General features: G+C 38.3%; 1 protein-coding gene and 1 pseudogene across 3 annotated transcripts; both read left to right on the top strand.

Annotated features, from left to right (window-relative positions):
* Positions 1-515: 515 nt before the first annotated feature.
* LOC114276551 (uncharacterized) lies at positions 516-11,984 on the top strand. Of its 2 annotated transcripts, XM_028218330.2 has the most exons (6): positions 516-844; positions 2,750-2,842; positions 4,468-4,566; positions 10,182-10,223; positions 10,327-10,558; positions 11,546-11,984. In XM_028218330.2, exons 1-6 carry the CDS (start codon positions 716-718, stop codon positions 11,806-11,808), a joined length of 858 nt encoding a protein of 285 aa, XP_028074131.2. In that variant the 5' UTR covers positions 516-715; the 3' UTR covers positions 11,809-11,984. The 2 variants fall into 2 exon arrangements, with proteins under 2 accessions (XP_028074131.2, XP_028074132.2); XM_028218331.2 differs by lacking the exon at positions 4,468-4,566 and having other exon boundaries at positions 544-844.
* LOC145801034 (membrane steroid-binding protein 1 pseudogene) lies at positions 5,349-6,163 on the top strand (annotated as a pseudogene). Its single transcript, XR_014341853.1, has one exon. The product of XR_014341853.1 is annotated as a membrane steroid-binding protein 1 pseudogene (transcript).
* Positions 11,985-12,303: the final 319 nt, after the last annotated feature.

The following is a 12,303-nucleotide window of genomic DNA, read 5'->3' as shown; positions in this document are numbered from 1 at the left end:
CGTTGATTACTATATACATATAAAAAAGCACATTGATCAGATATCGATAACTATTTGATCGGATTAGTTTTTTTTCCCAACTGTTAACTATAACACCATTCATTTTTTTTACAAAACTGATTTGATCATGTAGTTAGCGATATCCGATCAACGTAATTTTTTACAAACATATAGTACCTGACGAGTTCTACATATTAACGGTTCATATTATTAAAATGGGACCCGTGATGGGCCCACATGGGCCAAACAGTACTGTGTTGTTTGTGCACCCTGTCTGTGCAATTTTTTTAAAAAAGTCAGCTGTGTCTGTAGGGACGTCAGAGTTGTTTGTAATAATTTTGTGTAAAATTAATTTTTTAATATTTTTTTTAAATAAATAGTTATAACTTCTTAATTTTTTTATTGGCTTTTTAACTTTTTAATTTTTTTTTTTAAATTTCTCAAATCAGGCCTTAAATTAAATAATGACTTTTTTCACTTTTTAATTTTTTTTGGGATGGCGACACCTAACCTTAATCTTGGAAGTTTAGTAGACTAGTGAATATGCACGTGGAGCACCAACCACCGATGCGAGGTGGTAGTTGCGCTCATCAATTTTCTGGGTTAGGTGCAGAAGAAATCTCTCTATTTTTACACCTACAAAATCCCCCAAGCACTCTGACAGAGAGTGAAATCTGAAGTAAAGTATTAGAGTGTGTGTGTGAGAGAGAGAGGCATGGAAGAGAAAGGTGAAGAAAAGAGGATGAAGATACTGTGTCTCCATGGATTTAGAACCAGTGGAAGTTTCCTCCAGAAACAAATCAGCAAATGGGATCCTTCTATCTTTACTCATCACTTCCACATGGTATCTCTCTCTCTCCCTCTCTCCCTAATGAAAGATGAACTGTGTGAAGGATAAATGTGAATCTTTCAACCCAAGGTCGAATGAGTTGGTAAGGTAACAAACTGCGTGATCAAGATCTTGGGTTTGAAATCTATACCAACCTTCTTACAAACCTTGATTGAAATTGGAGGTGAGGGATGTATTCCTTGACATCCTGGCTTGTAGGGTCGGGCCATAAATGAGCCCGGCCTTAGGAGTTTCCGGGTCATTGAAAAATGTAAATCTTCTTGAATTTTTTTATTCTTATTTTTTTAAAATAAGAGCATCTCCAACGGTAATAGGCATTTTAACTATCTAACTATTACTAGAAAGTATATATTTTATTTTGTCTATCAACTATTTCATGTTTATACTCCAATCATGCTTTTTATTTTAGCTATTTATCTAAATACTATCAATTTTAGAAAATGCCACATCAGCAACAAAGATGGGGAAATGATCTTAATGATTAAATACATTTTGCATAGCCTTGAAGGCTAGCTACATGTAGCTAGTGAATGTGAGTTGAGCTAAAATGTCTAATTATATGCCTAGTGTATTGGAGTTGAAGAAAATGAGTTATACTAGGCATTTTAACTAACAAGCATTATATGCCTAGTGGGTTGGAAATGTTCTAAAGATATAACACCCAAAGTTACGTCATTGTGTACAAATTTTATAGCAAATTACAGTGATCACTCCTAAGTTTAGAAAGTTTTTTGGAGTGAATTATACTGATATAGTTTGAGTACGTCGCAAAATTAATGCAGGTAATATGAACAAATAAAGTAAATTTTATATTTGAGTGTAAAAAAAAAACAAAAGTTTAATGTCACTTTATTAAATTTATAGAGTTCAATGTATTAGTGTAATTTACGCAATTTTATACAAGTTTTTGGGAGACAATTCTCCGCGGTGTGAACAGGGTATTACTATTAGAGCCTGTGGAGCCAAGGAAGTGTCTCAAATAGATTAATCTTAATCGTTCATTTTATTGAACCGTAGTTATAGATCATCTTCTAAAAAGAAAAAGAAAAAATTGTGACTCACAATTGTCCGCACAATCACATGGTAAGTTATGTGTCAACTTTTTATTTGTCATAAACTAAACAATTACTTTTTCAATTTGACTAGGTGTTAACTTTTGATTTGTGACACATTCAAATACACGAGTCAAATTTCCTTGCCACATAATTGTGGAATGGATATATGGATTTAAAAATTAGTGAAAACACTCCCCAACTCATATGGAAGAGATGGCTAGTATGATCAAGTGTGCATACCAAGTGTATGCTAAAACGAAGCTCAAAATTAGATGATGCTTAACTTGTTGCTTTCAAGAAATGGAGAAGACCCAAAATTGGCATTACTTTCTTGGTTTACACTGTTTAATTTGATAGTTGGGAAAACAAAGGAATTGGAGAAGGAAAAAAGAAAAAAGAAAAAAAATCTATAGATTCTGGCTTTGTTTTTTTGGGTGATCTCAACTGTTGGAGAAGACCCAAAGGAAAATTTTCCTATTTCCCATCTTTCCATTGATGATATCTTCTCATTTTCTTGGTGGTAGTAAATGGTGTCTGAAATGTATTTGATTAAAGGTCTGTGAGAGGCAATGTTAGAGGTGGCCAGTGTTGATTGGGTGGGTATTGACAGATTTGTGATGGTGCAAAGTGGTGGATTTGTGGTGGGTATCGCTGGTTGGTAATCACTTACCAATGGCATGGTTTTCATGAATTTCAACCTTTGGGATTGATTTACACTCTTTCTTTTAATCATTCTAAAGACTTTTTAACTGTACTGTTCTTTGGATCATCCAATTTGACTCTAAATAATATTGCTTGTACAATATATTTCTATATAAACCATGTTGGCCAACCATTTTTACAGGAGTTTCCAGATGGGATATATGAAGCAGGAGGCAAATCCGACATAGAGGGCATCTTCCCGCCACCTTACTTTGAATGGTTCCAATTCAATAAGGTACATTTTAATTTCTTTTCTAAGATTGAATGAGATGAGACTATTAAAATGGTTGTCTTATTTTTCTTGATTCAAGCATTTGCTTAATGCTAGAGTTACATACCTAATTAATTAGTAATTAGTTAGAACTTTTTTTAAAAAATTATTAATGTATTATATTGCAACAAAACTCAATGAATTACAATCATAATGAAGATCAAACATCATTTAAATAATTAATAGAAAATAACATTCAAAGTGAAAAAGAAAAATCTAAACAAGAACATGGAAAACAAGACACACACTGGTGGAGAGATATAAATCCCTGATGTACCAAGTACAAGCATGGGCGACTCTGCCCTATAGACAGGGTATGCAACTGAACACCCTAAATAAAAATTTTTGTTTAATAAATTAGTAATATATGTATGTTAAAATTGTTCAGTCTTTAAGTTTGAATACCTTATCACACTTCATTGAACACCCAATCAACCCAACTCACTTGGTTGAACACTCACTCCACTCCATTGAACACTCAATACATAACCCACAAGCTCTTAAAATAATAATGTTAAGATTACCAACTTTTATTATCATAATTTGTTTATTACTTTATGCGTCAACATCGTATTAGTTTAATGAATGTCATCCCTCATGCTTGTTACTACATAGTGTTAATGCATGAAATGATAACTAAAATAAATAAAATATGATAAGAAATGTAATCATTAATATTATTGATCTTAATATATATAAATAATTTAAATGTAGAGATTCTTCTTTATTTTTGTTTATTCTCTCTAGTATATATAATTTTGTAGACAATAATCCAATTATGTATTTTATTTCTTGTCTCAAATCTTATGCTTCAAAAACTTATTTTATAACTTACTGCACAAATAAATCATAGAGAAACCAAACTCCACGAGAAAAAAGTCTCATTTTATCATTCTATTTTTTTTTTTTTTTTGTGGGATTTGAAAAGTCTAAATTAGTAGATTTATAAAGGTTTAAATATTTTAATGTCTACCCTAAAAAAAATTCTGGAGTTGCCATGGAGTACAAGAATGGTGCTCAATATATTTTAAACAAGTTTGTATTAGATTGGAGTAATGAGTTATAGAGGTAGTTCGTAGTTTTTAAAGTTACCTTTTATTGTTATAAATAATTGTATATAAGGATGAATGCTCTATTTGTTTTGGCAAAAAATAATTTCTTATGAAAAACATTTTTCGCAAAAAGCATTTTCTTATGTTTAGTATGTTAGTGGTTGTGGCAGTGATGGTGTTGGTGTGGTGGTGGTGGTGGTGGTGTGGGGTGATGGCAGTGTTGGTGGTGGTAATGGTAGTGTGATGGTGTTGGTAAGTGTTTAATTTGAAAAATATTTTCCCACTTTCAAAAGTGACAAAAGTTTACCAGCTAAGTAAATTTGTTTTCCGCTGACCAGGGAAAACATTTTTCACTGAATTTTTGGCGTACTAAAAAAAAGTTTTCCATCAAAACAATAGAGTAAAAATCAATTATAAAAATAGGACTTCTGCTCTGTTGCTCCTTGAAGCGGGCTATTTTCCCTCTTTTCCTATGTTTCGATTTTAATCTGAGGAAGGAACGTAACAGCTTGTTTCATAAACTTTTTTAAAAAACAGGAATTCACAGAGTACACCAATTTAGAAGAATGCATCTCTTACTTGTGTGATTACATGACCAAAAAAGGGCCCTTTGATGGTTTGCTTGGCTTCTCTCAGGTATTTAATTATCCATGCTTCGTGTTATTGAGGACTGATCATAAGAAAAGAAGAAAGAAAGAAAGCAAGAAAAAGAGGGGGAAAAAGAAGTCACTGCATAGAGGAGTATTTAGTTAACTGAAATGTTTTTGGGCATGAATGAAATGATTATTACTTATCCTTCAAGTGAAATGTTCATTTTCTTAAATTAGTGAATGGTGATCCCATTTTTAATTTACATTTCATTTATTTTTCCCAAATCAAACATGAGAATGTATATATCGACAGAATGACTATTATATTCTAACTTTCATTACAATAAATTGAACATAGCATTTGTTAAAACCTACCACTACCACCTACTCCACCTACTACACACCTATACCACTACCACCTACTACCACCTACTACACACCTACCTACTTTACTCTTCTATATATAGGCATCATTGTAAACATATTCAATATAATCAATAATACAATCAATAGCTATACAATTCTTTATTTCTCTTTATACATTAAATTTCTACATGGTATCAGAGCAGGTTTAGAACCTAGTATTTTCGCTTCCCCGGCGGGCGGCAACCTCACCTTAGCCGCCCGCCGGACCTCAACCTAGTCCGCTAGAATTTTCTACACATACCTTGAAATTTCTTCGAGTCCACCACCTTCACGCCCAACTCCTTCGAGTCGCTGTCCTTGACTCACCCAGTCAACCCATCACCACCAATTTTCTTCCTTGAAGCTTCCTCTGTTCTCGTCCCATCCCAGTCTCTGCATTTCACCCAACACAAGTTAAAAACTTTTGAAACTTCCCAATTTCTCTTCACACAATTCTTTACTCTCTCTCTCTCTCTCTCTAAACCATGGCTCTGCAACTCTGGGAGACCCTTGAAGATGCGATCACCGTCTACACGGGTCTCACTCCAGCAACTTTCTTCACAGGTCTCGCTTTTGGTCTCGCTATCTACTATGTTCTCTCCAGTCTGTTTGGTTCCTCTGGTAATAATCAACGTAAGAGTTCTAGGGATTTGCAGGAGGAGATGCAGCCTCTTCCCCCTCCTGTTCAGCTTGGTGAGGTCACTGAAGAGGAATTGAAGGTCTACGATGGTTCTGATCCTAAAAGGCCTCTTCTCATGGCGATCAAGGGTCAGATCTATGATGTCACGCAGAGCAGGATGTTTTATGGACCCGGTGGCCCTTATGCTCTATTTGCTGGAAAAGATGCTAGCAGAGCTCTAGCAAAGATGTCCTTTGAGGAGCAAGATCTAACTGGAGATATCTCTGGTCTTGGTCCATTCGAACTTGACGCGTTACAAGATTGGGAATACAAGTTCATGACCAAGTATGCGAAAGTTGGGTCTGTTAAAAAGACAGTGCCAGTGACTGATGGGTCATTGAGTAGGGAAGCTGTCGAGACAACTGACCGCGATGTTGATGATAAACCTACAGACAATGGTCCATCTGAAAATGCAGCTACTGGAATCACAGAAACCGAGTCTGCTGTTGACGCCAAACAATACCACTTTCTTAATTCCTTAATTTATTCTATACTTTAATAACATGAGTGGCCTCACTTTTCCACCACCTTCCTCTTTTTCTAACCAATATTTTTGTACCACCGCCCACTCCATGCTACCCATTTTATTATTATTATTATTATTATTATTATTATTATTATTATTACTCCGGATTCCATCCCTCTCATCAATTCTCTTTTATTTTCTATATATATCTATATATATGCACATTCCAACCATTTCTGATTTTTCAACATTTTCTTTTATTTTCATTCCACAAAACAAAAACAAAACAAAAAAAACCAAAAAAAAAAAAAAAACAAAACCATTTATTCCCAAAAAAAAAAAAACCACACAAATCCAACACCCACAACACCAAAAGATTTGTTTTCTTTTCTGTAGACGGCCACCCACTGACCTCACTTCTTCGCCTCTTCCGACGGTCTTTTCTTCTTGCCTCCGTCCTGAGCGGCCCTTGACGGTGCTGCCTCCGTGTGTCCCACGTAGCCGAGCACGTTCACTCCCCCCTGTTTCTCCACTACAGCATATGGCGGCCTTCCAAATCAGAACATAACGATGGCCTTCTGCTTCAGCTCCTTGTTTTTCGCTTTTAGCACACATATCTCTGCTCGCGCATCCTTATACATGCGCTGGAGCAGAGCCAGTTGGGCGTTTAACTGCTGCACCTCATTTGTCCTACTCTGAAGCCGGTGCGACAAATTTGTGACCGCAGTCATGGTCTCTACACATGACTTCAATGTATACTGATTGGCCTCAACATCCAATTGCACTGCCATTCTTTGCTCCACAGACCGCATCGGAAAGTTCAACGGAGCAAAACCAGAGGCGCTTGGTTGAGGTTCCAGGGCAACCGCACCAGTTATCTCTCTTGTGGACTCGTTAAGGTCTGGAAAGAGCGTGAGCAGACCACGGGAAGAAGAGGCCATTTTCTGGGCAACCGAGTGTTACAGAGTATCTCTCTCAAAAAACGACGAGTTTTTCTGAGGTTTTTAGCAGGTTTTTGTCTTAGCCTCTGCCTCAGCCTCAGTAGGGATGGCAATTTGAACCCGGCCCGACGGGGACCCGACCCTCCGTCCCCGATAAGAATGGTTTTTCCCCGAAAAATACCCCCGTGGGGACGGGGATGGTATTCAAAATTAAATCCCCGGTGACATTCGGGCCGGGGACGGTGATACATATTTCATCCCCGGCCCCGGCCCGGCCCCGCCCCGCCCCCCCGCCCCGGTTAGCCCCCGACTTATATTATATATATATATATATATGTTTAGTTTGGTTTGATCTCTCTTTAAATATTAAATATTAAATATTATATATATATATATATATGTTTAAGATGGTCAGTGTAGAGTGTAGCTCCCTCTCTCTCTTATCTTCTCTCTCTCTCATTCTCTGACCTATGTTACTCTCTCCCCCTCTCTCACATGCGAAACCCTAACCTCTCAAACCCAATCGTCGACGAGAGTCGAACGCAGACGAGAGACGATCGCAGAGACGATCTGCCAGAGAGTCAATCATCCCGATCTGCCAGAGAGTCGATCATCCCGGTCATTGCGATCATCGACGTAGGGGGATCATCCCGATCATCGACGCAGAGACGATCGCAGAGACGTCACCGCCTCTGCTATTCCACCATCGAAGCTCCTCTTCCCTCCTCTTTGTCGCCATTTCTATTCTACTCTTTCTTTATTTTTTTAATTTGTTGGGTTGTTGTTGTTGTTGAATCTGTTGGTGTGGTTGTTATTGAATCTGTCAGATCTGTTCTATTATTTATTTATTTATTTATTTTTTGTTATTGAATCTATTGGTGGTGTTGTTAAACAGTAGATTTGTTGCTGAATTTTTTTTTCCACCGGGGAATTTTCGGGGTCGGGGAAACCCGATCCCCGTTAGGGGACGGGGGCGGGGGCAGCAACAGGTTCCCCATCGGGGATCGGGGCCGGGGATGGGGAAATTTTCACCGTCGGGGATTGGGGACGGGGAGGGTGATCCCCGGCCCCGCCCCGCCCCGTTGCCATTCCTAAGCCTCAGCCTCCGTCTTGGTTAAATCGCCAAGGCAGACACGCGCATCGTGCGCCGCTCGGCGCTAGACGACAACATGGGCGCGCAAGCCAAGGTAGTCACGCGCATCGCCATAATGTCCGGTACACCTTTTTATGGATTGGGCACGCCTTTTGATGGCACGCCTTTTGAAAGATTGGGCACACCTTTTGAGGGTGCGACTTCTACAACGGTCTGACATGACCCCATAAACTGTCCCGACATTGGTTCCGGTTAGCTTCTCAAACGGTGCGACATGACCCCATAAACTGTCCCGACATTGATTCCGGTTAGCTTTTACAACGGTCCGGCATGACCTCATAAACTGTCCCGACATTGATTCCGGTTAGCTCCTACAACGATCTGACACCACCATACAGTGTCTTCACCAACGGTCTGACACGACCATACAGTGTCTCCTATCCTCTTTTATCTTATGTATTAGTCTATTTTCTTATTTTGTTACTCTTTCCAAACTCAAGTTAATTTGTGTCTCTCCTCCTTGAGTTTGCGGGGGGCTGTTAAAACCTACCACTACCACCTACTACCACCTACTCCACCTACTACACACCTATACCACTACCACCTACTACCACCTATTCCACCTACTACACACCTACCTACTCTACTATTCTATTATAGATATTGATTGTATTATTGATTATATTGAATATGTTTACAATGATGCCTATATATAGAAGAGTAGAGTAGGTAGGTGTGCAGTAGGTGGAGTAAGTGGTAGTAGGTGGTAGTGGTATAGGTGTGTAGTAGGTGGAGTAGGTGGTAGTAGGTGGTAGTGGTAGGTTTTAACAGCCCCCCACAAACTCAAGGAGGAGAGACACAAATCAACTTGAGTTTAGAAAGAGTAACAAAATAAGAAAATAGACTAATACATAAAATAAAAGAGGATAGGAGACACTATATGGTGGTGTCAGGCCGTTGGTGAAGACACTGTATGGTGGTGTCAGACCGTTGTAGGAGCTAACCGGAATCAATGTCGGGACAGTTTATGGGGTCATGCCGGACCGTTGTAAAAGTTAACCGGAATCAATGTCGGGACAGTTTATGGGGTCATGTCGGACCGTTGGAGAAGCTAGCCGGAATCAATGTCGGGACAGTTTATGGGGTCATGTCGGACCGTTGTAGAAGTCGCACCCTCAAAAGGTGTGCCCAATCTTTCAAAAAGCGTGCCATCAAAAGGCGTGCCCAATCCATAAAAAGGTGTGCCGGACATTATGGCGATGCGCGTGACTACCTTGGCTTGCGCGCCCATGTTGTCGTCTAGCGCCGAGCGGCGCACGATGCGCGTGTCTGCCTTGGCGATTTAACCAAGACGGAGGCTGAGGCTGAGGCAAAGGCTAAGACAAAAACCTGCTAAAAACCTCTGAAAAATTCGTCGTTTTCTGAGAGAGATACTCTGTAACACTCGGTTGCCCAGAAAATGGCCTCTTCTTCCTGTGGTCTGCTTACGCTCTTTCCAGACCTTAACGAGTCCACAAGAGAGATAACTGGTGCGGTTGCCCTGGAACCTCAACCAAGCGCCTCTGGTTTTGCTCCGTTGAACTTTCCGATGCGGTCTGTGGAACAAAGAATGGTAGTAATGCTTATGAATGAAGACATGCATCTTTCATGTGTTAGCTAAAGAAGACATGCACTCCTTTGATAAACAAGGCGATAAAATAATAATAATAAAAAGATCATATATGTATATTTTAATTTTTTTGCTTTGTACTTACATTAAACAATCAAACTATTATAATTATATATATAACAAGTTTTTATTTTTCACTAAATCTCACCAATTTTAATAATAAATAAAACATGAATTTTAAGAGATTTCATTTTCTCACTATTTCTTTCTCTTTCGTACCATTTCTTATATCTTCAACCATCGAAACAATTGATGAGAGTTATTTTCTTTCCATTTCTGTTCTTTTCTCACCAAGTCCCTCAATCCAAATGAACTATTTCAAATCCATGCAAAATGACTAGCATATATTTTATGGATAAATGTATTAATCTTCCGTTTGAATATCATTTTCCTTTTGTTTTTATTCAGGGAGCAACACTATCAGCTCTTTTGCTGGGCTACCAAGCACAGGTATCCTTTCATTTTTCTTTTTTCTCAAAAGGAAGAAATTAATTTTAGTTCTAATATTCATTGCATTATTTATTAATTATTAAATTGCATTGGAAATTTGCAGGGGAAGGTGTTGAAGGAGCATCCACCATTGAAACTGTTTGTATCAATATCAGGGTCAAAGTTTAGGGATCCAAGCATATGTGAGATTGCATACAAAGACCTAATCAACGTCCGATCAGTTCACTTCATAGGAGACAAGGACTGGTTGAAGTTGCCCTCTGAGGAGCTTGCCACTGCCTTTCACAACCCTCTCATCTTAAGGCACCCCCAAGGCCATACTGTCCCAAGGCTAGGTTGGTTTTGCTTGTTTGGTTAACTTCACATACCTCTCTTCTCCCTCCAAAGATTACCTTCTCCCTTACGCCTAAACAATAAATAGCTTATTTAGCATTAAAGATATATATACACAGTGATATAAACAGTGACAAAAAAAAAATCGATGATATGTGATATTTCTATATGTATTGTTGTGAGTGTCTCATACTCTACTTGTTTTGTGCTTATGACCTTTTAGTGACTTGCACAACCTGATTAATGGGTAAATGGGTTATTTTGGGGATTAAGGTTATGAGCTTAAAGTGAACTCTTGTTACAGATGGTCTTGCGGGAGACAGTTGCTCTTTGTAATTTCTCATCCTTTGATAGTGAAACCGTCTTCCATTCTGCACCCATGGATGTAGGCTTATAGCTGAATCACGTATATTTTTGTGTTATTGTGTGATTATTTTCTCGTTTTCATTTGTTCTGTTATACGTATATGTTAGCCAATTTTTGTTTTAACCTGCTCAAAGCGCGATTTTTGAAACGCCTTTGCATATGTTACTTTGAAAACCTTTCATCTCTTGTAATCTTTTCCTCTCTATACATATGCATTTATTTAAGTATACAAATGTACATACAGGTGTATAGCTGTTATATAAAATTTTATGATCATTTTCTATATGTGGCTAGAGAGAATTTCCTTAATTCTAATTTATGTCCTTGTTAGTATGATCTATTCATGACTGTATGTTGAAAGTGCATGTTGATTTTGTAATGCTAAAATTGTTTTTCATTTTGCTGAAATTATGATGAAAACAGAATGAAAATGATAGACTAATTTTTAATTGACTGCAGTGTAGTCCTTCACACCACTTTATGATATCTTAAGGTTTTACTTTTAAACTATTACATAACTCTGATTTTGAGTTGCATGTGCATGGCGTGTGCTTGAATGCTAGTGTTGTTCCAAGGTCTTCTGGGAGCTCGCTCACTGTTATACATTGATTGTATGTAAACAGATGAGGATACTACAGAGAAGTTGCGCAGTTGGACCAAGGAAATCCTCTTCCACCACCAAACAAGTACAGACGCAGCTTCAAATGATAATGGTGACGACGACAAATATGATACTTCAAGGGAGAATGGCGACAGCAGTGCAAAGGTAGAAGAAGAACCCAAATGTCATAAGGTTGCTCATAATTCCGGTCACAGCAGCAACAAAGAGAGTAATAGTGCAATGGTGAAGAGAGAATCTGAAGAAGTAGTAGTAGCCCAAGCTTGAATGAGACTGCTTGTGAAACATAAAAATGTGGTTCTCTTACCACAATGCATTTCTTTCTTCTTCTTCATCTTCTTCTTATTTTAAGTAGTAAAGGAGTGATTATTGGATATGTTATTGGGTATTATCAAGGTGATGTTTCTTAATTTTATTTTATTATATGTGATTGGTTCCCTCAATCCGTTGTTGATCATATTTAAATTATTATTTTGAGAGAGTGCGTAAGTTGGGTTGGTTAGTGGTGATGGCTGGAGGATGTTTAGGGGAGGAGTGGCAGAGGAAGATTTAAGCAGAAGAGAGACAAATGACCTTAACATTGCGTTTGGATTGGGTGATTTGGAAAGAAATGCAAATCTATGGTGGGAGAAGGGTGTTATAGTAGTGGAGGGATGGCAGGACTGTGGTGGTGGTGGTGGTGGTGGTGGTGGTGGTGGTGGTGGTGGTGGAGTGGTAGTGGGGATGTGGTGGAGAGGGAGAAGGGTTGGTTGATTTGTGGTG

The sequence above is a fragment of the Camellia sinensis genome, chromosome 10 (genome assembly GCF_055761805.1).
Source record: "Camellia sinensis isolate YWXY chromosome 10, ASM5576180v1, whole genome shotgun sequence".
In the NCBI taxonomy this organism is placed as follows: Eukaryota; Viridiplantae; Streptophyta; class Magnoliopsida; order Ericales; family Theaceae; genus Camellia; species Camellia sinensis.
Note: the sequence above shows the minus strand (reverse complement) of the source record. Positions and strands in the feature narration are given on the sequence as shown.

Excerpts from the sequence above, each read along its gene's own strand:
- LOC114276551 (XM_028218330.2), top strand. The coding sequence starts at position 716 with ATGGAAGAGAAAGGTGAAGAAAAGAGGATGAAGATACTGTGTCTCCAT. Across the intron at positions 845-2,749 it reads TTACTCATCACTTCCACATG|GAGTTTCCAGATGGGATATA; the intron begins GTATCTCTCTCT and ends CCATTTTTACAG. Across the intron at positions 10,224-10,326 it reads TGCTGGGCTACCAAGCACAG|GGGAAGGTGTTGAAGGAGCA; the intron begins GTATCCTTTCAT and ends GGAAATTTGCAG.